The sequence below is a fragment of the Pithys albifrons genome, chromosome Z (assembly GCF_047495875.1).
Source record: "Pithys albifrons albifrons isolate INPA30051 chromosome Z, PitAlb_v1, whole genome shotgun sequence".
Lineage (NCBI taxonomy): Eukaryota > Metazoa > Chordata > Aves > Passeriformes > Thamnophilidae > Pithys > Pithys albifrons.
Genome location: NC_092497.1, coordinates 77488837 through 77515749, shown reverse-complemented (window position 1 = coordinate 77515749; position 26913 = coordinate 77488837). Strand labels below are relative to the sequence as shown.

Here is a 26913-nt window from a genome sequence, read left to right as displayed (position 1 = left end):
TCATAAATCCTGAGTTTGCTGACCAGTGCACCCACCTTGTCTTCTCCCTCTCTCCACTGCAATGTTGCAAGGTAGCGAGAATACATTTCTGGCCCAAGTCGTGCAAATTTTAACCACATCTGGGATGTGCACTGGACACCATCTGGACTTTTAGGGAATCTCTCATCCTCTGAAAAGATTATCTCCAGTACGGCTAATTCCCTTAAGCACCGGATACCTTGTTCCATTGTGTTCCACTGTCCTTGCTGTACGTGGAGGTCCTCCTTACAAAGATATCTCTCCTGAGAGTTTCCTGTCTCTTTCCAATGCCCTGATCAATGACAACATCTCGAGAAAGGGATCCCAGCTGCCTTGCCTCACTCCCATCTAGAATTGTATCATTGGCGGCAGCATCCCAGATTCGAAGTAGCCAGGTCAAGATGGACTCATTTGCCTGTTGTGTGAACTCTCTCCGGAGCTCACGCAGCTCTCCCAGGGATAGGGACCGGGTGATTATTTCTGGCTCCATTTCTTCTGCTTGAGATGAAGGTCCTGACTCTTCCTCGTCATGCACTATACGAACTGATTTGGTCTTTGATTTTCTTTTCTGGACAGGGGCAACTGCTATTGGTTTCTGTTGTCCTTCTGGCTCCTCCATGGTTTGTGTGGACATGGTGGTGGTTGATTTGTTTCCCTTTCTCTCTGGCTCAGCTGTGGTTTGTGTGGGCATGGTGCTGGTTGATGTATCTCTTCTCCTCTCTGACTCAGCCATGGTTTGGGTAGACATGGTGCTGGTTGATGTATCTCTCTTCCTCTCTGGCTCAGTCATGGTCTGGGTGGACATGGCGCTAGTTGATGTATCTCTCTTCCTCTCTGGCTCAGTCATGGTCTGGGTGGACATGGTGCCTGTGGATTTGCTCCTTTTCCCCTCCTCCTGATGATGCTGTACCACACCAAGCAGTGTGCGGTAGGCAGTGGCCAGGGCCCAGCAGGTTGCTGTGAGCTGCACATCTCTGGGACTACCAGAGCATCTTCCTTTCACATAGCTTAGCATTTTGGCAGGGTCCTGCAGTTGTTCCGGGGTGAATTTCCAGATCATTTGAGGAGAGAAGGTCTCCAAATACTGGCCCATATCTTCCCACTTCCCGTGCCACTCAACATCATCCGCTCCCAGGGCAGGCCTCCAGCAAGTCTCCTTAGAGAGCCCAGTTCTGACCCTAAACATGGTGTATACAGTACAGAGGAGACAAAGCAACACTAACAGCAAGATTATGCTGTCCCTAACATCAAAAGAAGCATTTTCAATGATTGTTGTAGCAGAGGTGAAAAGGTGGAAGTAACCATCTCCGCCTGTTTTCCCCACAGTCTGGGTGCTATTTTTAATGAGACTCCAGAGGTAACAACCCAAACCAGGACAGGCACACCAGACTGAATATACATTCACAATGAAATTCATTGCTTCTGATGTTATGACAACATAAACATAGTATATTAATAAAGCAATTTTGATCCTTCTCCCTGGTATTAAAGAGAGCATCAAAATAGGCACATGGTTCCCCATGTGTCGAAATATGAACAGGCCCAGATACACCATCCACATGAATACATCAAGCAACATGGTAGTCAGGGAGTTTCTGTACCCAAATACACAAAATGAAATTGTAATTCTGACTTCTCTCTCGTGGCCCCACGTTGGGCGCCAAAAGATGTGCTGCTTTGAAGGTGAACCAGCAGGGGAAATGAACTCACCACAAGAGAGATTATAAGCCAGAGCTAAAATTTAATAATAATATTACAATAACAACACTGACACACGAGGGAAATTGCTTTCAACTCACAATACCCCAGCAGTATAACCCAGTGTCCTGGGGCACAAACCCAAGGGGGTTTGTTTGCCCTTGTGCTGAGACCCCTGTGGTTCCCCCAAGTCCAGAGCAAAAGGAAAAGAAAAACCTGTTGGTGCAGGCGAGGGCTGTGGTCTGGGCGAGAGCAGTGATCTCCTGCTGTCGAGGTCCTGCTGCTGCTCTGGATCCGACGAGAAGTTCCTGAGGTCTTCTTATACACCACTTATGTACCCTCAGGGAGCACTCAGTCCCTCCCCCTGGGCGGGGACTCACACAATGGGTGATTAACTCTGGGAGCCAGGGGGTGTTGAACTGTTGATGGCCCATTAGCAGCTCCGCCCCCCTCAGGCTGGGTGTGAAGGTGATAATGGCTCCCTGGGCAGCTGCTGCTAATGGCCCATTGACCTTGGGGAATGAATAGAGGGGGTAGAATACACAGCTTTGATCACCCCCACACAGGGTTAGCTGGTCCCTCCTGCTGAACTAGGACAATGGTGAAGAAAATCACAACTGTTTTCAGTTGCATATTAACTCATCAAGGGAGAAAGGCTGGTGAAGTCAGGCCTCGTGAAGTGTTTGGTAGGACTTGGCCTCTTAAAAATATTATTTTTTGTTGATTTGCAGAATTTGTTAAAATACTTACTTTTAACTGGAAGAAAATTAAAAAAAGGATTCTAAGATAGGTACTGCCTCTTTGTTCTCAAAGTTGGGGCTAGTAATGTAAGATCAAATGTGTAAGCTATTGAGTTTTATGAGTAATGAAAAACATTGCTCTCTGTTAAAGTACAAAGGTAATATTTTCAACAGCTTAACTAATACTTCAAATAGTATTGTAAAAACGTTTTCTCTTTTAAACTTAAAAAATAAGAAATTGCAGTCTACTTTCTTACACGTGCCCTGTGTTTCGCTATTGGCTGTCTAAAACTCTTGAATACTTAACTAAAAATGATGTATGACATGACCTGTCAAATATCAATTAGTTTTCTGACAAACATGGTTCATTAATGAAGATTCAGTACTTCACTGCAGTGAGTGTTTGTGATCTAACAGCTGCCAATATGTTAGAAAGCATATTCACAGGCTGCCCAGTGAAGGGGTGGAGTCACTATCTCTGGAAATGTTGGAGAAATGACTGAATGCAGCACTTTAGTGCTGTGGCCTAGTTGACAAACAAGGCAGTGGTCTGTCAAAGGCTGGACTTGAGGATCTTGGGAGGTCTTTTCTGACCTTGATAATACGATGATTCTTTATTCATTATTAGCTAATGAACTGGATTTCTGCTGTAGGCATTCAATTAACTTGGATGGCCTAACTAACTGTGAATCAGAGATCTTTGGGTAGAAAGCAGAAAGGGATCATTGATTCTAAGACACAGCAAAACATTCACCAATCCTCTAATAAAGTTTTGGAAAAAAACAGTGTGTAGCTGGTCAAAACAGATTGGTGTAAGATGAGGGATTAAAAATTGCTTCCTTACATTGCATTTTGAACTAGTGAGATGAGTGTTGTTGGGAAATGCTGCTAAGAAGGCCTGTAAGAACCTTCTGGTATTGCTTGTTTGCACTTCCTTTTGACTGCCTGAGGTTGTCCATTAATACTTGTACTTCTTACTCTGGATGTGTGCTTTAAAATCTTTGAAGTGAATTTATAATACAACATCAATCAAAATTGCTTAATTTTCTTTATGATGATATAGTTAGAAAAATAGGAGTGCTTTTACTGTAGAGAGGAACTTTAGTCTTCCTGATTCAGTACTTTAACATTTAAATCTGAGATATAAAGTTGAAGAGTAAAAATATCTTTTAAGGTCTTACAGTATGTTTTAACTGGAAAAAAATAAAATTTGTGAATTTCTTGTGAATAAATTCAGCTCTGAAGAAATAAGCACTGAGCAATTCTTGTTTATGCATACAGTTACCAAAGGCTCACGTGGGTTTGTAACTGAGCTCTGTAAGTCCCCATGCTCTTTCTATGCAGCATTGTGTGGGATGGGTAGGATTGCAGCCATAATTTGGTAGTGTTTGTTGTGCTGCTGTAGACAGTCACTGTGACTTTTTTGGTTTGTGTTCAGTGATGTGCTTTATGATTTTTTATTGATTTTGCTATTCACTGAAGTGCAGATTTTTTCAGAGGTGATGGCTAAAAGTTTTGTGACAGCCCTCAGTGAAAAACCAGAGACCACAGAGATGCATGTACTGAGGTTAGTTTTGCAAACAGCCTAGAACTGGATAAAACAGTGCAGCAATCCCAAGATTATTGGTATGAGGAACTATGGAAAAAAAAAAGTTGAGTAACTGATTGAACTGGTCATGATCAAATGACTGAAGGACTTTTTCTGGTAACATGACTTCCCTAAATGCAAGGAAGGCTGAAGTCAGAGAGAAGGATAATGCAGAAAGTGTGTAATGGAGTGCTTGGAAAGGATGGTATTTCTAAGTTTTTCTTTTAATGAAGTGAGAGAATTCTTGTCTTCCTTTAATTCAGTATTTGAGAGTGCCAGATAGCTTTAGAAATTATGATAGAGTTACAGGTGGTTTTGACAGGTAACAGGATCCTGCCAGTCTGGAAAGGTACCTGATGTTTGATAAGCATGAGCAGAGCCAGGCAAGCCTCGGTGCTGCCAGTGCCACAGACTTGTTAACCTGATACCCTGTATAGAAGCACTTCAATGTGTGTATGTGGTTTCACTAGCCATTTCTGATGTGCACTTGTTAAGGCTTTTCTTACCTCATAAATTGTTGTTACGGATCTACTCAAAATGCTGTTAAATGTGAGAAGAGCAGTCCTCTAATGAACATGGAAATAGTTATGGTTTTATAAAGAAGGCTGTGATTAGAAAGAAGCAGGTGTAAGGAGTGCTCAACTTTGCCTCTGTTTAATTCTTACTAAATAGTAAATGCATCAGGAGAAGTTCAAAAGATCCTACTAGGAAAAAAGTTAAAAATACTTTATAAAAAGAGAAAAATTCCCCTGAGTTCTGTAGAACAAGACTTAAAAAAATTTATAAGTAATTTGGAAGCCTTCTTTAACATACCAAGTAGTTACCTAAATGCAGAAGCTTGAATTAAGATTCAAATATTTTAGGTTGCTTTAAGGACGCGCTGTACTGTACACCACCACTTTATTTTGTGTTTGTGCACTGCATATTGTTTGAGCAGATTTTTTTGTATAACTCTGAAATAAGAAATCTAAAATAAAAACATTAACATTGCTGTCTTGGAGTTCCAACAACTTGTGCAACAGCAGTTCCTGATTCGGAACTGGAACTTGATTGTGGACTGTGTTTTATTTACAGTGTTCTTAGTAGCACAGAATGTGCTGAAATAAGATCACTGGAAAAGTGTTTCATATCTGTGTTGTGAAGTGAGGCTTTTTAGCAGAGTCACTTGATCCAAAAACATGTACTGGGGTTCTTATTCCTGCTTTCTCTTTCATTTAACAACTCTTACTCTCTTAAAACGTTCTGACATCATAGCTTTTGTCAATTTTGAATGTACGGAGTGATTCTGGTAAAACCAGTGTTAGAACATAAAGAGCACAGTTGCCTGTCTCAAGCAGTGTCAGGGTCACAGAAGGAACTTGCCACAAGATAAGTCTCCCCAGTTTGAACTTGCAATAAGATAGGTCTCCACAGCAGGAATCTGAGATAAGCACAGAAGGGAGGAATTTGTGACAGGAAGGCACTAATTCCAGGCCTGCCAGAGATAATATCTGGTTAATGCATCATGGTTAACACATCTGGACAAAAACTAGCAGCGTGGCACACTATGTGAAAGGAAGCAGCTGCTCACACACCTATCACTGGGCAAACTAAGATCATCCCAAGTTACGGGAATACACCTCTGTAGATTCCCAGAACTTGGCCCCAGCGCAACTCAAGGATGCACACCACCAAGAAGCCCAGGGTGAAGAAGGACCAGTGGGACTCCGCTTGATCAACCTCTCTGTCTCTCTGTCTCTTTCTGTGTCTCACCTTTTCTGTTTATTTCTCTATCTCACATTGACTGTTCAAATGAAATCGACACGGTTAACTTCGCCTTGTTTTCACCTTGTTTCAGGCAGCGGCATCTCTCACAAATGGGATCCTAACACCAAATTGTCACCATGGACAGGATCCTTGATGTGATTGGTGTGGTGCAAATCTGTTTTGCTATTTTCTGGTGTGATCTGGACCCATTTTAAGTTTTTCTCCAGGAGAAAGTCAGGCCAACCATCATAGAGTTAACTGGGAGAAAGACATTAACCCTCAGTGGATTAAAGACAATTCAAAAGAAATGACTACCAGAGTGATTCAAATGGCAACTGTCCCCTCCTAATAAAATTAAAGAGATAATGCTAACTGTTCTCCTCCCAATATCTGGGCACATAACAATTGGCATGACCCACAGGCATTGACTGATAGAATTACAATTCTTGTGAAAGTATGTAAATGTGGTAAAGGAAAGGAAGTTGTATGTGCCGTTAGAATGCTGCCCTTGAAGAAGCATGACAGGAATGTTGACTATTCAGAAATCTGAGAGTGAAACTGTTAAGATCTTTACAAGATCTGATGAAAGAATTGAACTATTAGCTAAATGAGGAAAATGCTAAGAGGCCTCAGGCAGAGGCATTGCCTGTCGCTGAGCACAATCATATTGGAAAGCTTTGGGTAGAGCTTTGGAATGCATATAAGAGAGAATTTTATGGGCTAGAACAGTGTCACATGCAGCCACTGAGATATCAGTGTTTGGCTATAAATCAGGCGAGACTGAAATCCAACAAGTACAATCCTGTCAATTCATCCTATGCATTTGGATTCCAGTTAGTTCTCATCAGCAATAAAATTTCTAATAGATCTGGAAGTGCAACATTTACTATTAATACAGTGGGATGCTCAGAAGCTGGGTGTGCGGCCCAGAGAACAAAGAGTTAACATCACTGGAGTAGACCAAGCAAGTATTATTTGCCAAACAGCTGAAGTTCATTTATGGCTCCTGGGTGAGAAACAAGTATGCTAACCCTAATGCCAAAAGAAATCCAGAGACTACAATGCATTTACTCCATGCAATATCTGTACTTCCTGATTGAAGGATTGCTGGTGTATCACAATGCGAGATTTTTGTTGCAGTAATAAATGGAATTTCTGAAGTTGTAGCTGATGTGGCTCCACTAACAGCTGCAGTACCCAATCTTGCAAATCTCACAGCCACAATACAAACAAGCATTCTTAGTCCTTGGTGGGATGGCTTCATACTTGCTTTTCTCCGGTCTGACTGGTGCAAGAGCCGAGCAAACAGTCATAGTTTACAGGCAATTAAGTGCCAATACTGCATCTTTAACTGCTGCTCAATTGGTGCTTACCTGGAAGAGAGGTAATACACCTTTAAAAGACTCCTGCAGAAGTATAAGCATTTACCCACGATTGCACAGGCTGTGCTTGTTGAAATTCCACAGTCCTGCTTCCTCCTACCATGGAATAAATCAGGTGAGACCCTGCTGAAAAGGTAGGAAAATGTAGGGAAAACAACAGCAGCAATGGACCAAGCACTTAATGAAAAAGTAGTTGAGATTCTACCTGAGAAATACCAAGTCCAAGGTGCTAAACAACTTGAGCCCCTAAGGGGTAGCCTGTCTGCACTGATCCCTCTGAGACTTGTATTGTTTTCTTTCTCCAGAAATGATATCAGAAATGATGCCAGTGCACCCACCACCTCCCTCAAGATCAAAGGACATGAGTTGACCACTAGGGACGACTCCTCTTAGAATTACAGCACTCTGGTCCCCTAAGCCCCTCCAGAAAACCAACTAACCAGTTCGAGTGGGGCACCAAGCAGTGAATTTACATGAGAAAGCTCACAAAATACATCCAAAAGGATACGATAATCACTTTTCCCTTAGGCCCCTTAAAAGTTTTTGGTTACTTTTGTGATAGACATAGGAATGGAATTAACACTGGATGGATTGTTCTTTCTTGTTAATAATTGGTCTGTGGTAGGTGAAATTTGCACTTTTTATCAGAACCTGCTAACAGATAAAATTGAGCTGAGGAGAAATGATGAAACTTAATTGCCACCATAATTGTCTGTATTATCAGGTTGTTCTAGTGTTTTGTTGATGATTTTATCACAAGTGATTTCTTGGGAGACAAAATATTAACAGGATTATATGAGAAAGCCCTTTTTATATATTGTTTGATTTTTGCTCAGTTTATTTTGTTTTTTCCTTGAAAAAAAATAATGGGAAAAGCTTTTCCTTTCATCTTAAGTATGTATAACTTTGTATCAACCGGTTGTTACTCAGGGAATTCAACCAAATTTAACCTGGGAGTTGGTTCAAGTAGTTATGCATATTTGGAATCATACAACTCAGGGAATGTGATTTTGCCTCAGAAGGTTTTAGCTTTATGATGATATGGCTAATTTTTTCAGATACAGTAAGTAACAAGTGAACTAGATAATCTCAACAAAATAAAATAGTGCATTGGAAGTGGTTGAGTTCACCTTCCTAGACCAGAGGGAGAGATAGCTATGGACTGCAAGAGAGCATGGATGGAATATAAGAAAGCCTCTTACCAGATCACATGTAACTCTTTCTGGAACCATTTATGAAACCTAACATGTTACCACTCATTAGACATTACATTGCAAATGCCACTTCTGTTTCCAGTGTGATGATTCTCCTCTCAGGAGTGGGTTTTTCCAAAGTAAATCAGAGATTTGTATTCCCATTTGAAGATATGATTGGGCTGGTGACTCTTGGGTTTCCTACCATGTGTCCTAAGGATTTTTAACTTTACCTCACTTCTTTTATTTATGCTAATCAGTATGGTAACTATGGTTCATTCTGCACCACATATGCATCTCAGTTGTGGGTGCAATTTACTGTGGTAGCAGTTGTAAAAGGAGGTGATGACTAACAGTAAAGCACAGCTTTTGTTTTATGTCAGGCTTAAATCACAACAGGGCTCTAATCTATCCCCTGGAGCAGTAGAGTATGCCCAGTGGAAGGATGTGTTTACATGAGATCCTTGTGTGTGAGAGCTTTTTTATATTTTGTGTCAGAACTTTTTATGCTTAGATAGCCTAGTTGAAGGAATCTCAGTAATTGAACTAGATATGTTTTCCAAGAACTAACTTGCAAGTCCAAGAAGTGTGGAAAATGACTTTACAAAATTAGTTGGCATTAGATACATTGTTATTAAAGGAACAAAGGGTATGTGAAATGGTAAATCTTACTAGAACTATGTTGTATTGCCATTGATGCTGTGAGAGAACCCAAAAACAGGACTCCGAGCCAAGTTAATGTGGGATAAGATAAAAAGTTACATTCTTTAATGGCCAGGCTTAGGGCTTTTAGGAATACATGATGACATCTTTGTGCACCTGAACACTGATTCCCATGGTTTTTATAATATTGCCCACCCAATCATTACTTTACACATTTCTCAGTCCAACCCCAGTCCCACCCCTGTGCCATCCCCAGGAATTGAGTCTGGGGGGTTGATGAGACTCTCTGTCTTCATCAGCTCCTCTTCCTCAGGCACACAAAGGTCTCCTGGAGTTCTTCCAGTTCTGACTTCTGGGACACTGAACTGTGTTTATGTTTCATTCTGCGGGCCTTGTGATATCCTCCAATCTTGTACCTTGAAAAAAGAGACCAAAGAACTAAAAGATTTTACGCTCCCCATTCTGGGATAGGGGTAGTGATAGAAAAACATTAAACTTAAGCTGTCACAAATACGAATACTACATTTGCTACAGTTACTCTGTTCCTAAAATCTACAAAAATGAAAAATCAGAAACCTCTTCGCCATCACCATTCGTAGTGCAGCAGCATCAATTGAAGAAGCTGAAGCCAAAATGAATGAAATTGCTGCTAATGACTCCAACCCCAAGACTGGCTTCCATGAGTTAGTCCCAACTCCTGACTGATCCTTGGGATTTACGGGGTGGGGGTAGCAGCTGATCAGAATTGGGCTGATGATTGCATTTGGATTTGCATTTTTGATGGCTGGGATAGCTACTGTACCCTGTATGATTACTTGTGTTACTGCTTTTGCTGCTTCTGTCTTTTCTTCTACCATCTGCTGTGTACACATCACCACTGTGGATAACCTGTGAACCGAGGACAAGTCTGTAAAGGGCCCTGTTTGAACGACAGGGTGGCATAATACCACTGGTAAAACAAAGATCACCCAGAGTTATGGGGGTATGCCTCTGTAGATATCTGGAACTTCAACTGTATGAAGGTGATACCTCTGGAAGAGCAATCTGGGGACTTCCACAACTGAGAAAGACCCCACCATGATGAAGCAGGACCAATGGGATGCCACTGGATCTGCAGGTGGTGGCTGTCTTCTGCTTGATCAATTAATCTCTCTTCCCTCCCTTCTTTCCCTTTTCTATTTCTGTCTCTAGTTCATATTGATTGTTAAATAAAATCCGTATTGTTGACTTCAGCATATGATCTCATTTGCACCTTAATTCAGGCAGATGCATCTTTCTCTCTCTTGATTGAATGTTATGGCCAAGTGTTGAAGTTCAGTTTTAAAACTTCTACTTAATAATAGCAGTTTTAAAATCATCACTTCTAATTACTTGGAAATTACGTTTTGCTGCTGCATGAGGTATTTATAACATGGAGGATAATGTCAAACCTGGGAGAACATTTATGGCTTGTTCTTTGTTAAGTGGCAGAGATGTGCCATTCAGTTTCATAACTTCTATGTGACAGTCTGTAGGATAATTGCTAATACTGTGTAGTACTTAAATGTCTTTCTAATGTCTAGTCATGGTTCTTCCTGAAAGTAGTCTTCTGGCCATTCATGAAGTCACTAAGAAAACAGATGTGGCTCACTTGTCAACAGTTAAAGCACACTTTTCAACTTCTGATCAGTTCTGTCCTTAATTGTTTATCCTTATCCTGTGATCTTAATTTCAGTCTAGTAAAGATATCTCTCTATGAGAAGACTTTCTATGTATTGATCTCACAGCTCTGTGAACTTCTAGAGTAGGATTTCCTTAACATAACTGCATATTAAGGCTTCCTACCCAGTGATTTCTTAAAGCACTTGGACAGATAGTGGCAAGTTAATAATGGAGCTTTTTACAGGTTATTTTGAGATTCTTTTCTACCTGTATGCAGGCAACTAATACATCCTGGTCTTTGATGGATCAGGCTTCAATTTCCGCTTTTGTTTGCTAAGATTCATTGGACAATTTGTAGTAAAGCCTTTTTTTCTTCCCCCACAAAAAAAAAAAAAGGAAAAAAAAAAGAAAAATTAGACTGGTACAACCTGGGGTTTTGTAAACCTGAAGGTAAAAAGTAATTCTCTTATATTCATACATATTATTTTCAGTCATATGTTCAAATATGCTGAAAACATTGTCATGTAGGTGAAATTTCTGTAAAGAAAGCAAGGAATTTCTATGGAATACCCAAATGGCGGATGAAAACAAAGGTATTGGACAAACAGATAAGGATTGTATGAAGATTGGTGGGAAGGAATGGACTTAAAGAAGGGAGAGAAATAATATGAAATGAATATAGGCTGCACTACAGCGCATGTGCCTGATTTGGCTACTACCATGCTCAACAGTTTCTGACAATAGTCTCTAATATTTTTAATTTAGATTGGGAATAAAAAAAGATAAATTATATGTGAGGCCCTTCTGTGCTTTCACTGTACAGATGACCAGATAGTTATTTGTCAGATAGCTATTGGACTCTGCCAGGCTAACAGCTGACCTGCTAGTTGAATCATCTCTGGGAAGTTTGCCTGGCTCGGCTTACTGTTTGCTCTGCTTGCACTTGTGGCCCACTGAGTAAAGACTTTGATCTTTGAAAATGCAGTGCATTTCATGGGATATCCTGTGGAACTGTGTTAATGGTAATCCACTTAAGAAGACTTATTTCTTGAGGTCAGAACATGTTGGCTATGGAATCTGTACTAAATCCTGAAGGCTAGCATAAAATGTCAAGCCAGTCAGATGAGAATCACATGATATTGCCTTAATTTGTAGTTACTCAGAGAGTCTGAAATAATCCTTTGATTGTGATAGGATTTATATGCACTTTAGAAAGTGATGCATTGGTATATTTTGAAAGGTATGCCTTGGATTCTAGATGTCTAAACGTTCAAAAAGTGCTCTTTGGAAACACTTTGCCACCTCAAGCTGAACTTCAGTTTCAGTGATGTGGCACTAGTTAGATCTATGGACTTTTGTCTCAGTCTGGGAAACATTTGGGAAGTCTCATATTTTACGGTTAATTTTTCATGTATAGATTTTATTAATTTTCATGTGCAATTCAATGTATGTGAATAAGACAAACACCCTATCATTCTGCATACAGTGCTTAGAATTCTGAAATTAATCTCTCTACCAGTTATCTAGGACATTTCAAGGAGCGTCTGCTCCTGCCACCAGATTATGTCCAAATGTGATACGATGTGTTCTTCCTCTACTGTAGAGCAGTTGTCTTGCATGGTAATGTTGAGTGATTACTCTGTGTTTTGAGGTTTTGTTTTGTGTTTCTAAGCAGAGTGTGAAAGGTCCTATTTCCTTGGGGTTTTTTGTTTGTTTGTTTTTCGTGCCGTTGATGGATGAGTGCTTTTGATGCAGACAAGAATGCACTTACTTTCTGTTCTTTGTGTCTCCCACAGTAGTGGGGGATATTAAATAATACACATGCATCCATATGTATGAAAGCATAAGGGTAATGTAGACAAGGCTAAATATTATTGAAGAAGTAACATCTCTTTAGCATTTGGACAGTAACTTTTTTTTTTTTAACGAGAAATAGCTGCATTCTGACATGAGCACTGAGAGTCCTATGCTCTCTTAATCTCTTTACTGGTTCTTTTATTGCAATTCAGAAGTGTAGTTAGGGAGTTCTGAAAATCAGTCTTGCAAGGTAATACTCTGATCCTGGGAAGGTGTTATTTAAGTCCCTGAAATTAAAGAAGATAAGCAAGTTTGTCTAAAATATTGTTTCACAATAGTGACTAATGAAGTTTTTACTGCTGCGTTTATAAAGTGGTTCAATTATATAGTCAGAATTTATTTTAAATTATACCCGTTGCAAGTCTTAAATGCTAAATTGAATTAAGTGAGACAGGCTGCTATAATGATACAGCATAAGGAAAATGTAGCGGAAGTAAAGAACAATCTGCAGTGTGGTCTTTTAACAACTACTTTTGCTAATTCAAAAGGGAAAAAAAACAAACCTAGATTGGAAACAATGGAAATTACACTTGTCGGATTTCTCTCTTGCTGTTCTTTCTATTTATTTTTCTTTTTCGTTTTTTTGTATAAGGACACTAAATGCAGTGTTGGTGGGTAGGCATTTACATGTGGCATTGTACAACTATATTAGTGCTTCAAGTTAAAGAAGATAACTAAAAAAAAAACCCCAAAATAAATCCACATTTCACCTGAATCACTGTTTCTAAATTTAATAGAGCAATGATGAGACCATGTGTTAAAAGATAAGTTAAACTAAAATTTGCTCAAACTGTTGCTTGAGAATTCTGAGAGTTTTATCCTTTGTTAAGCTATCTATCTTAATTCTGAAGCTTTGGGATAGTTTTTCAAAATAATTACTCTTGTTAGTTGTTATTCTACTATAGTGCTTTCTGGCACCACCTTACACACTCCAACATTTTTGCCTTGCTATCATTTCCCTGTATGCAACTCCCTGCTGAGAGCTTCCACTGCTCTGGCAGGAGGAACAGACCTGAGAAGGTGTGAACCTGCCACTTTTCTCAGAAACTGTATCATCTGAATACAAGCAACATGCTATTACTCTTCCTGTCCTTCCAACCCCTAAAGGGTTTCCCGAGGAAATTATTTCCTGCTGTGTTCATGGTGGTAAAATCTGGATATGCTGTTTAGGAGTGAAGCACTTAAATTTGTGTGTTTGGTGTCAGTACTATTAATTATCACTGGTTTTGTGCTACTAACATCTCTCTTCAGTGGATAGCATGGTCATGAAACTTTCATGAGAATGCAGTAAACAGTATCGTGCTGTGTGTTGCAGTGAAATGCATGCAATTTTGTGGAAATATGGGCATGAATGTTAACTAAGAGTTAAGCTAGAGAAGTTTTTTAGGTGGTTACACTTTCATGGACTTAAAAGCTCATATAAACATTTTAATATTACTAAACAACTGAGTTTATAGCCATCTATATAGATGTAAGGGGGATATTTTTAATTTAGAGATCAGTGGAGCATAGAGGAGTGATGGGTAATCATAACAAGATGAGAAACCAGTCAGAGTATTATAGAAAGTAACTGTGTCATCTCTTGCAGTGTTGGCAAGACACTGGAAGTTCCCTATTATCAGGGCTGAGTTCCTCTTGGGCTTGGCTCCACGCTGCAAGATAAATACAAACGCCCTTGTAAAACAATGGTAGAGGACTAGAGAACATACAGGGGTTGAGGAAGCTGATGATGGGAGGAAGATTATGTGGGCAGGGGCGGACCCTACCCGCCAGCACAGACTGTTGCCACTTGTGTAATGAATGGATGGTGTTTGGCTGCCTCCGAGGCAGCACCTTATCCTATGTACTGGCCCTAAGTAGTGTAATGAAGAGCTGGTAAGATGGGAAACGAGGACCGGTGGGCTCAGCGACTCTCATCCTTCCCTTGACACCATGTTGGCTCTGCAGAGGTGCGTGCTAAGCATGAGTGCTGACCAGCTGCTCAATACTGGTAGTCCTGGCCTGTCTGCTTGGTGAGCATTGTTCGATGATAGGAAGAAACTGCTGAAGCAACAACTGTTTTGTATCCTTTTTATTTAGTATTGCATCTTTTTTTATTCTCTTTTGCTACCTAATACTGCACTAAAAGCTGTCTGTAGTATTGTATGACTGCTTTATTTGTCTTTATTCTGGGGACAATTTGTAGGGTTAGCATTTTTAATCTAACAATACTTCCGGAAACACTTTACAATAATTAGAGCACTATCAGACAAAGTAGTCATCTAATGTCCCCATTGTTTTTTTCTAAGTATGCTGCAGATGTAGGAAGGATTGTGAAAACAAGCAACACACCTGGGCTGGTGAGTAGCAGCTCACAAGTTAAAACAATATCTGTCTTCTAAGTGAAGGCTGCACTGATGGTCGCCTGTGCTGTCGGGTACTGGGGAAATGGGTGTTTGTCAAGTAGGCAGCAGCATTTTTGGGTCTGAAAGTTACTGGCAGTCTGTAAAGTCTAGTCCTTAACTGGGCTTGGATGTATCACTTTGTATCCAAAAAAGCTACTTGTACTGGTTTTGCTATCTATGCTACTATCAACAGAATGACTCTAAAAAAGCTGACTGTTTAGTAGGTCTTTTTATGTATGTCCAACTAAGGAGTATCTGCTCTCTCTTAGCAATATTGCTTATTGCCACTGAGTGTGTCAGAAGTGTGTTTTGGTTTTGTGTTTCCTACCTTTATGTGGAATGTGACATTTTTTGAGACTTGCAATAAAGTTTGCATTTTGTAATTTTTTTTTCTTGATGTTTTTCATATTAAGAGTTAAGGATATTTGCACATTGGCATTGTCTTATGTTTTGTCATCATATTTAAGAATCTAAACTTTCATGGGGTTTGGTGTATTTTTAATCAAGTAAGTGAGATTTAGTTATCTATGCTTGAAAATTCAAAATGTCGTTAAACACATCAATTCGTGCATACAGTCAGTGTGAAACTGAAATGTAAATTTCATTCAGACTGTTAGAGTTAAAAAAGCTCAAGTGTCATCTACAGTGGGTTTTTTTCAGTAACAGTTACTGGCTTAGTTTCTAGAAAATCTGTTTGAATGATCGACTCACATTTTGACTTTAGTAGCCTTATGTCCATCCGTAGGTTCAGAGAGCACAGTGAAGCACTTAATATTAAGTGCTAGCAATTCAGTTTTAAGTTTTAAAGGATCAGGAATAAATTTTCCAATTTAGAGGTCTGATTCCAAATTTCTGGCATAGTAATAATTGGGGACATTACATTGTCTTGGGTTGAGCTGGCAAACTACCAACTGCCCAATACAGATGTCAGAGCTTCCCTCCTCCTGCCCAGGAAAGGGAAAAAAACCCTTCAAACCAGGATTACGCTTAAACCAACTATATATATATTTATACAGAAAAGAGAAAATTAAGAAAAAACTACAATATAACACACACAACTTAGATATAACAAGAAATAACTTCCCACTCCTCAGTGAACACAAATCTCACCATTCTAACTACAAATCACTCCAGAGAACTTAATCCCCAGAGAGATAGACTTAAGCAGAGAGAAAAACTAAGAACAAAGATTTTACTTCCCTAAGATAACATGGTGGTGAGCCGGTGCTTTGAGCCTGGGCCTTCTATCCCTCCTGGGACAACAACTACGAAGGAACTGACCAAGCCACTCTCACACTGGCTCTTACCTCTTTGAGATGATGTCGGAATATGGTATGGAATACTATGGGCTAGCTCAGCCCAGCTCAGGTCAGCCAACAGTCCCAGGCCTACCCTGAAATCTGAAACCTAAATTTAGGCCTACTTAGCTAAACCCATAACCCATAAGAAAAACTGATAGTTTTCTATCTTTTGAGCTGGTGTAATTATATTTCTAAACGGAGCTACTTGATCAGTGCAGTCAAAATATGTGGGAAACAGGGCTATGAAATATGGAAAAAGCAAGTTCTGATATAGACTCACATGGAGAACAGCGCTGGCAAGCAGCCCATACCTGACCAGCCACATACATGAAAGGCTTGTTACTGGAGTTTAAAAGTTATACATTTTACCTGTACGGTGTTTAGTTCTCAAAGATTTCTGTATCCTCCCCTTCCTGCAGGGTTGTCATTCCCCCTCCCCTGTGTTCCCCTGAGGCATTTTCACCAATGACTTACTGGGCTGATTAGGCCTGGGCAATGTCTCTCCCAGGGCCAGGATGGCCCTGCCCGTGGGGTGCCCCCCTACCCCCCCCACCTTTCAAACGTGGCAGCAGCCGGAACTTGCCAAGGCTGGTCCCTGCCAGTCCGGGCCAGGGCTGTGCCTGGTGGGACGAGCAAGGGCAGCACTGTGTTCGGGATCCCCCTGCCTCGAGAAGCCGATGCAGCCTGGGGCGGTGCAGCCACAGCTCCTGTCGGCTTCTGCCTCTAACCCCATTGGTTATCTCACCCTTCTGTTCCCAATCCCTGAGTTTCTATTGGGTTTGGTCCTCCTGTTTTCCCTACTCACTAGCCAAGCACCGAAGTCACTTCCCCTTCCGGAGCCCTTACCCAATCCTGTCCTTCTTCCAGCACCTTCCCCTCAGAAACCTTAAAACCCCTCGTGATTTCACAATAAGTGTGTTCTCACCACGCATCCCTCTGACTGAACAGACCTCTCTCGCGCTCCCCAGCTCAGAGGGACTTGCGCCTCATAAAAATACTTTATGTTTTTGCCATGAATTCAAAATACTGTGAGGGAGAAGTTCATAATACAGGTGTTAAAATCTTTATGTCTTCCTTGAATAATAACTCAACAACTTACAGTAAAAGGGTGTTATTTTCTAAATCTGAAGAATTTTCACATTTTGTAGATTTGTGGAGTGGTGGTAGTTTGGTTTGATACTTGGAGGGGGATTTTTTTTTTTTTGTTTTTGTGGGGTTTTTTAGACCAGAATCTACAAGACAAGATTGCAGTTGTTTCTCAACTAATAGCTTTTCTGGAGGGGAAGAAGATGATCTCCTGTATATTTATGCAGTACTGTGAAACTGAGTACAGTAGTATATTACAGAAGTGCTCTGAATTCAGAATTGGTTTTTCATAATCTGTGATGTTTCTGCACTAATGTGTTTTAATCCATAGGCGAGTGTTTTTGAATTCAGTAGAAAAAACGATTCCTATGCTGTGTTTCCATTGAAGTAGTTAAGCAAAATAATTGCTTCCTATTATGTCTCCAGGTGCTTTTAAGAAGTTAAGTATTTTTGTGCTGGTGTCTTTTAACATCATTGCGTATATACTGGTAGATTTCAGGAAGAGATGAAATGTGGAAAAAGTAGCAAGTTCCTGTAAATTAACTTATAATTTCACTGGTTCTTATTAATTACTCACTGTGAATGTCTTAGTAGCTCTTTCTAAAAAGTGTAGGTGACTGAATATTTGTTTCCTTATTGCTGTTTATTTTTAGATTTATTCCTCTGTGTTGCTTTATTATTTCTGGAATCCAATGGGTGCTATTCAATGAAAGAATTGTCAAGTGTTAGATGTAAATGTATTTTTCTGCGTGATGGGTTTGCTCTACCTCAAGGTGTGTTCCCTTATTCAGTAAGGCACAAGCTTAAGGTACACTTTTTCTTTCAGCTGGATCACTAGTTAGGGGCATTATTCTGGTTTTTACCCTTGTATGAAAATGGACAACAGCTTCCAGAACTGAAGTAAAAGAAGGAACACCAGTGCTGATTCACAGATTAGAGAGGACATGATCACAACAGTGAATTACTTGAGGAAATTATGAGGTCTCACTTGCCTTAGTTGTGGGCAACACTGAAGTAGTGGATTATTTTGCGTAAATGTCCAGGAACATTACTGTGAAATAAGCTAACCTGTAAGTATTTCAGGGGTTTTTTATTCAGATGATCATAAATTTGTGGAATTAAATCCTGAAAAGTACTTTTAAAAAGTTGTCCTCACTGATCTCCCTCATCTAGAGAAATGTGATGACTAAGTAAACACTTTAGGAATTTGATGAGTTTAGATGTAGAGAATTGCCAAAAACTTTAGGAGATGTATGAACAATCAACTTGCTCGACAAATTGGTGATTTGAGCAGTCATTGCAGTGGAATCAGTATTTATGATATCTTGAAACAGAGGAGGGAAAGGTCTATGGCCAGGGCCTAAGGCCTGGCTGTGTCAGCATAACCTTTAGAACTTAGCGTGAGTGTGACTTTGCAAAAAGTAACCGCTCCCAAGCAGGAGAACTACCCAGCTAAAGGGGAAAGACAAAATCTGTAAAGGAGCCCTTCAGAACATAGCAGTGGTAATCAATGTCTTTATAAAGGAGCTGAGAAATGGGTGGTGGAGTAGTTTCTTAAAATGGTAAGACTTTGTAACAACCATGTAATAACAAGTATAGGAAACAGGGAACTGAAAGGGTTTTTAAAGGTGATTTGGGGAAGATTGGCAGGGGGTTTCTACCCCTCCCCACTATGTGGGCTAGATCCCAAGGTTTGTTGTCCACTTTTTAATTCCTCAGACTTTCAATCTGTCAGTATCACAGCTAACAGCAAATGAAATTGCTAGCATCTATTTGTGTCCTAAGTGTAGTAGTTGCTGTCCTAGAATTTTAATGATTTTTGTATATTGTTGGAACAAAAAGCATGTTAATCAGCTCTGAGGAGCTGGGGGTATGCTATAGGACAGTATGTATTGTTTCAGCACAGGCCAAATTTTAAGACCAGAAAAGGTACTATGGAGAGTAATACAAGAAAAGCACAACAACACACATTGGGGAACAGAACCAATTATTTGTGTAATTATTTAAAGAGGCAAATAGTAGGAAGAGATGTATACACTACAGTCATACAGTAACTAAACCAATGTAAAACCTGCCTGCAAAACAACCGTCACACCACAAAATAGAAATTGGAGAAACTGAAAAAAGGAAATTCTGTGGGCAGCAATGGCAAATTGATTTTTCTGAACTGCTTGGAAGAGGAGGATACTGATTTTAATTGGTGGTTTCAGATACCTTCTCAGGTTGGCCAGAGCCATTTCTTACCAGAAGTAATGCTTGAGAAGCAGTAAAAGTACTTTTAAATGAAGCCATTCCCAGATTGAGCTGCCAGCCACTATCACATCAGATAGAGGCCACCACTTTATAGCAACTGTGGTTCAGAAGATTAGCAAGAATATACAAATTGATTGGCAGTTGCACACTCCTTACAGGCTAAAAGCTAGTGGTCAAGTGAAGAAAATGAACCACCTCATTAAATAGCAATTAACGAATCACATATCTGAAGATTTTCAAGTGGTGACTGCTTTTGTGCAAGTTTTACAAGGAAATGTTTCAGTGGCAATACAATGTATCCAAACTCAACTATGGATACAGTTAGTAGCTGTGGGAATCATTATTGAAGGAATGTCAGGAATTTTGCCTCAGGAATTAAGGGAAATTGTAGCTAGAAAGGCCACCAAAACCAAATTTGAGAAAGAACATCAGGCATGGTGGCAATTAGCAAATTTTACTTAAAATTCAAAGCAGGAGCAGATAGAAGCATATGTTCTTAACATCCACAAGGCAAGGGAATGGACCATATTCCTGTCATAGCACTAGTAGCAATCTGCAAGGACGTGGTGGTTAGGTCTGTGGGGTGTAATATTTCAGCAAGATACAGCATTGACACAGGAAGATGGCAAACTATTACCACAGAAGCTTTTATACCTAGAGAACAATTGGGGTGTTTGTGAAAATGCTGTAATGGAAAACGAGGATTTATGTTTAGACACAGAAGATTGCATGTGCACCTTTGGCATGTTTCCAAATACACGCACACACTCTCAAGTATGCTACATGAGTAAAGGATGTGCATGTATCAGGACATGTTCTACAACTGTAACTGATGATGATTGTGAAGACTTAACTAAGACCACTAACTTCTGCATTTGCAATTTCACTAAGATACAAGGATGCAATTTTAACTATACTGCTCCTGTGACCACCATGCAATTAATCTCAGATAATTATATATTATGTCATGAAGTGCGTGAATTACAAATCAGCATAAACATTAATATCCTCTGGAAGATGCTGTACAATCCTGATATTGAACATATGATAGAAAAGGTGAATGCTACTTCATGCGGCATGCTGTGGCAGGTCAAAACTGTTGAAATCACAAATATTATTACAGAAGTGGAAAAAACATCATCATTGATGGGACATATTCTTAGGGTGTACTTCATTGAAATCCCCGCAATAGCACAACTTTTTAACTTCTTAGTACACCGGTGTTAGTACTGGTTTTGGCAACATTGTTACTTACTGTCATAAACTTCTGAATGTGATGGCAACCTTGGACAGTAGCTCAGCATGTATATGTTTTGTGGTTAGGTCAAAAGAATTTGTGCTAGTTTAAAGAAAAAAGGGGATTGAAACAAGGGAGGTAAAGATCTATGATGAGAGCCTAAGGCCTGGCTATGTCAGCATAGTCACACTTAGCAAAATGTAACTGCTCACAAGAACTACCCAACTGAAAGGGTAAGATAAAACCAGGAAAGCAGCATTTCAGCATGTAGAAGTCTTAATCAATGACTTTACAAAGGGGCTGGTGGATGGGTGGTGGGGTACTTGCTTGAAATGGTAGTACTGTTTGTAACAACCATGTACTAAGCAACTATAGGAAATAAGGTGCTGAAAGTATAGTTAGATAACCACAAACCAGCCTTTGTACTGACCCGCCAAGAATGTATGGGATAGATAAATTTGGTACTTGTTTTTTTCCAGGGTATAAAAACCCCTGTGTCTTGGGTTGAGCTGGCAAAATGCCAACTGCCCAATACCAAGTCAAAGCCTCCCTCCCCTCCTGCTGAGAAAAGGGAGAAAGGAAAAAAACCCTGGAAACTCAAACTAGATTTATACTTAAACTTCTTATATATATCTTTATACAGAAAAAAGAAAATTGAAAGAAACTACAATATAACACACACACAAGTTAGATACAACAACAATTTTCTACCTCGCACCAAACCCAGATTTCATTAGATTCATAAAGCACCCAAAAGACACCCAGCAAAGAACAGAAAGAATAACAACAAAATGTTTCTACTTCCCTGAACTAAAACAAAATCAAAGTAGCAGTGGGCAGCAGCCAAGGCCCACCTCAGCAGCACAGTGTCTCAGGACTGTAGCCATGATGCCAACTGAGAGAACACTCGTACTCTACTGTATTTATATCTCAGGTTTGCGTCATCTGGTATGAAATATTTCTTTGGTTACTTAAGTCAGGTGATACCTGTCTCTTCTAATCTACATGGATTCTCTGAGCCTGCTAAATTGAGGCCTAGCTAAAACTAAAACCAAAATGACCACACCCTGGAATTTTGACACATACGGGATGTGTACATGGAGGTGCTGACCCCTACATGTGCCCCAGCTGAATACAGGTGTGCTTTACTCTACAGTGTGTACTGTGTAGTGGATTCCTCTGAATTATCTTTTGTGTTGGATTTTTTCTACAGACTTTTTCTAACTTCTGTGAAAGTTACTGTCCTATGTGATTGGGAACATGTTATTTCTAACAAACAGAAACTGTTGATTTCTGCTTTACATGTGGTAAAAGTAGTGCGGTTTCTACTAGGCTAGCAGTCATTCTTCTCTCTTATTAGCTCACTGGGTTTGAAGAACCTTTCCTTTCTATGTGTAATTGACATGATGACCTGGATCTTGACTGTAACTATAAGGGAAAAGTAGCAGCCTTAGTATTTGTTTTGCTGTATATGCCCTCTGTTAGCTGAATGTTTTCAGAGTAACAGAATGTGCAAGTACTTCCTGTTGAGTCGGAAAATGAGCATTAAAGTGATACTTTAAATCACGCTACTTACACTTCGCCTGTTTTGTTTTTCACAGTACTGTAATTGAAAGTGCATCTTCTACATGTGAGAAAGTCAAAGTTCTTGATTGAATGGTGGATTAATAAGCATTACTCTTAATCTAAGAGTAAGAAGATACCTTGGGAGTTGGAAAGAACTGGATTTTCACCCTAGTCCGGCAGCTTTGCTGCTCACTTAAACACAGATGAATGAAGACCCCATTTGGAAAATCACCAGGTCAGCGGTCCAGAGCTGATGCAGGTGAGGTGTTTTTCTGGGTAGTTTTCTTTGGTTTTAATGGATAACAGCGTTTTTGCTTTATTAACTTTTTAAGTATGTTAATGATTTTATGCATATATTATAATTCCTATTTTAAAGAACAATTACTTTTTTCTAGAAGCTGATGAATTGAAGGCATACAAAAATTTAATTGCCAGTACAGACATTAGCTTCATTTTGTGTTGCATCAAAAGCTACTAATCAGTGACCTGTGTGGGAAAGCATGATGCAGCATGTTTTTAATCACCAACCATTGTAAATTGGAGCTTTTATAAAATTCTCGGGAAGCAACCAACTGCTATGTGTAATTGGGAAAGCTCAGTTAACTTTTAAAATACCCATAGCATATTCCATTCTGATGCATTCAGAGGCTTGTCTGTGATTCACTGAGAACTGAAGCTACTGATGTACTGGAAAATTTCTCTGTAACCCTCTGGAAACTTTCAAACCTGTATTTTACCTGTGACTGGCTTACAATTTGCTGTCACTTGTTTGAAACAGCTACTGATTCCAGAGGTAAGTATAGTTGTTTCAAATTAGAGACCCAAATTGATGAGTCCTTTTGAGGCTTTCAGAATGCCCGTGAGAGCAGAGGGGAAAGGAAGGAGGAGAGCAGGCGTGGGACCTGGTACTTCAGTCTTGCTGACTTCTAAACATTTATGGGGTGCTGTGGCCAAGTTTGAAGAACCAGCATTAGGTTTTCCAGGAAACTGTTACGAGAGCTTTATCTAACAACTTCAATGTGGCCTGTATTGAACAACAAAACTACACCACAGTTTTGAAGTGTCATAGCATGAAACCTGCATAAAGGGTGATCATGTGACTGGATTTTTCCTTTTTTTTCTCAAAACCAAATATTAAGCTAGGACATTTTACTGAAATATACTGAGAAAAAAATTGCTTCCTATTTGTTTTTTTGTATCTTTAAAAATTGAAAAGGAAAGAAAATTTGTATATTTATTTTGGAGTCACTTTTTCAATTAGTTGTTCATTATTGTTTGTCCTATAACTGGCATCGTGCCAAATTGCCATTAAAATTGACAGACAGATTTCTTCAGCTGCCAGTTTTGCTTTTTAATATTCTTATGCAAAAGTTGAAATGTATCTTTTTACTCTTCAATGAGAAGTCCTTAAATTAATTTGATTAACATGGTATCATTGTCATTTAAATAGCACCCATAAATTATACACATTTGGTCTATCTCAACTCTTGACATAGTTCTGGCCTTTAAGTCTGGCTTTCAGTCACTGGCTATTACGTTCTCAAGGAAGACAGCTGCTGACCTCCTTGCTGTTGTTGCTTCCCCTCCTGATAATATGTAGTGGGCTGAGGCTAGATATCTTTTACTGCTATTCTAGAGCTCTGCCTGGGGTTGAGCAAGGGCTGACCAAGATCATTGGGATTAGGGGTCAGGGATAAAAGGAGGACAGGGATAAGTGACAGATTAGGAAGTGTCTGCTACGGGTTTCCCATCCAGGAAGACTGAGCAGATGAGAAGCTCTATAGACAGATAGAGTCTCCCTCATATTCACATGCCTTGGGCCCTCGTGGGGGACTTGAGTCATCCCAGTATCTGTTGGAGAGAAGGCATAGCGTAGCATAAGTAATACAGAAGATTCTTGGAATGCGCTGATGACCATTTCATCCACCAAGGAGCCAGTGAAGAGAGGTGCTTTACTGGACCTGATTCTCAACAACAAGGATGGGCTGGTGGGGAATGTGAAGCTCAAGGCCAGCTTTGGCTGCAGTGATCATGAAATGGTGCTTTTGTGAGATCCTCAAGGCAGCAAGGAAGGTGTGCAGCAAGCTCACTGCCTTGAGCTTCAGAGATCAGGCTTTGGTCTCTGCAGGAATCTGCTTGGTAGCCTTATTATGGGCTAAAACCCTGGAGGGAGGAGTGGTCCAAAAAAGGTGGGGTTTAATACTCAAGAACCACCTCCTCCCAAACTCAGAAGCAATGCATTCTAACAGGAAGGAAGGCAAACACACCAGGAGGCCTGCATAGATGAACAAGGAGACTAGGGGAAATATGGGCCCACTCTTCAAGGAAACAGGAGACCTAGTTACCTGCGATAGAGAGAAGGCTGAGGTACTCAGTGACTTCATCTGAGTCTTCACCAGCAAATCCTCCAAGCCACACTGTCCAAGCCACAGAAGGCAAACACAGGGACTGGAAGAATGAAGAACTGCCCAGTGTAAGAGATCACATTCAATACCATCTAAGAAACCTGAAGACGCATGAGTCCATGGGACCTGGTGGAACCAGCAGACAAAGTGACTAAGCCACTATCCATAAGGTCCAGTGAGGTCTCTACTGACTGGAAAAGGGGAAACATAACCCCCATTTTTGCAAAGGCAACAGAGGAATATGCAGGGAACTACAGGCCAGTCAGTCTCGCCTCTTATGCTCAGCCAGATCATGGAGTAGAGATTCCTGAAATCTACACCAAGGCACATGGAAAATAAGGAGGTAGTTCATGACAGCCATCATGGCTTCATGAAAGGCAAACTGTGCCTGACATAAAAATACTAAAATATTTCTGTTAAATAATGGAGCATTGCCCTTAGAGCTGTGGTCCACCAGCTTGATTTCCAAGTGAAGACTAGTGGTGGATGGCATTCCTCAAGGGTTAGTATTGTGACCAGTGCTGTTCAGCATCCTAGTCAGTTTACAAGGACAGTGGGATCAGGTACACTCTCAGCAAGTTTACCAACAACACTGAGGTATGTGGTGCAGTTGACACACTGGAAGAAAGGGATGCCAGCCAGGGGGACCTTGACAACCTTGAGAGGTGAGCCTGTGCAAATGTGTTCAGCAAAGCCAAGTGCAAGGTGCTGCACCTGGGTCAGGGCAATGCCAAGCACAAATACAGGCTGGACAGAGAACAGATTGAGAGCAGCCCTGCTAAAAAGAGCTTACAGGTGTTGGTGAACAAGAAGCTCAACATGACCTGACAGTGTGCACTTACAGTTCAGAAGGCCAATCACATTTTGGGCTGCTTCAAAAGCAACGTGACCAGCAGGGAGGGGGAGGTGGTATTATCTCTCTAATCCACTCCAATTAGATGCCACTTTGAGTACTGCATCCAGCGCTGGGGCCCCCAGCACAAGAATGATTTGAACCTGTTGGAAGAAGTCCAGAGGAGGGCCACAATGATGATCACATGGCTGGGGATACCTCTCCTACAAGGACAGGCTGCAGGACCTGTGGTTGTTCAGCTAGAAGAAGAGAAGGCTCTGGGATCACCCAGTTATGCCCTTCCGGAACCTGAAGGGATCTACAAGAGAGCTGGAGAAGGACTGTTTACAAAAGCATGTAGTGACAGGACAAGCCATAATAGCTTTAAACTGAAAGAGGATGGGTTTAGATTAAGTATTAGCAAGAAATTCTTTACTGTACAAGTGGTGAGGCTCTGAAATAGATTCCTTGGAGAAGTTGTGGATGCCCCATCCCTGGAAGTGTTGAAGGCCAGACTGAATGGGGCTTTGAGCATCCTCATTTAGTGGAAGGTGTCCCTGCCCATAGCAGGGGGGAATGAGGTGATCTTTGAAAGTTCCCTTTGACTGCAAAGCATTCTGTTCTGTGGTAATTAGAGAGTTAGAGATTTGATGTATTCACTGGATGGCTGTGTGTAAAGAGTTACAGTCAACAGCCCCATATCTACTGGAAAGCAGTAATGAGTGGTATCCATTATGGGTCAGTCCTGAGACTAGTACTATTTAGTATCTTCATGAATGACATAGACAGTGGGATTGAGTGCACCCTCAGCAAGTTCTCAAATTACACCAAGGGAGGTGATTCCCCAGGAAGAAAAGGTTGTCTTCCAAAGAGACTGTGGCAGGTTTCAGAAGTGGACCAGTGCAAACCACTTAAAAGTTCAACAAGGCTAAGTTTACAATCCTGCAATCCCCAGTATCAATAAAGGCAGGGAGATGAGTGAATTTGAGAATAGCCCTACTGAAGAGTATTTGTAGGTACTGGTGAAAAATTGAACATGAGCTGGCCAAGTAGTCTTCCTGCCCCAAAGCTGATCAGATCCTTGGCTGCAATAAATTAAGCATGGCCAGCAGGTTGAGGGAAAGTGATTCTGCTCCCATCAGACCCCATCTGGAGTACCATGGCCATGAAGATGACCAAAGGGCTGGAACATCACTCCTGTGAGGAAATGCTGAGAGAGTTAGGGTTGTTCAGCCTGGAGAAGAGGAGACTCCAGGGAGTGTGACCTTTCGGTTTTTAAGAGGGGCTTACAAAAAGGATGGGGAGACCTGTAGTGACAATACA

At 40.5% G+C, this 26913-nt stretch overlaps 1 protein-coding gene across 11 annotated transcripts in view; it reads left to right on the top strand.

The window, feature by feature from the left end:
• The window catches only part of SPIN1 (spindlin 1), a 69690-nt gene that overhangs the window by 22930 nt on the left and 19847 nt on the right, over positions 1–26913 (top strand). For all 11 annotated transcript variants that reach the window (XM_071580046.1, XM_071580042.1, XM_071580048.1 and 8 more), the window contains one exon: positions 22389–22612. In XM_071580046.1, the coding sequence (XP_071436147.1) occupies positions 22561–22612 (52 nt within the window). In that variant the 5' untranslated portion in view covers positions 22389–22560. The remainder of the gene's footprint in view (positions 1–22388; positions 22613–26913) is intronic.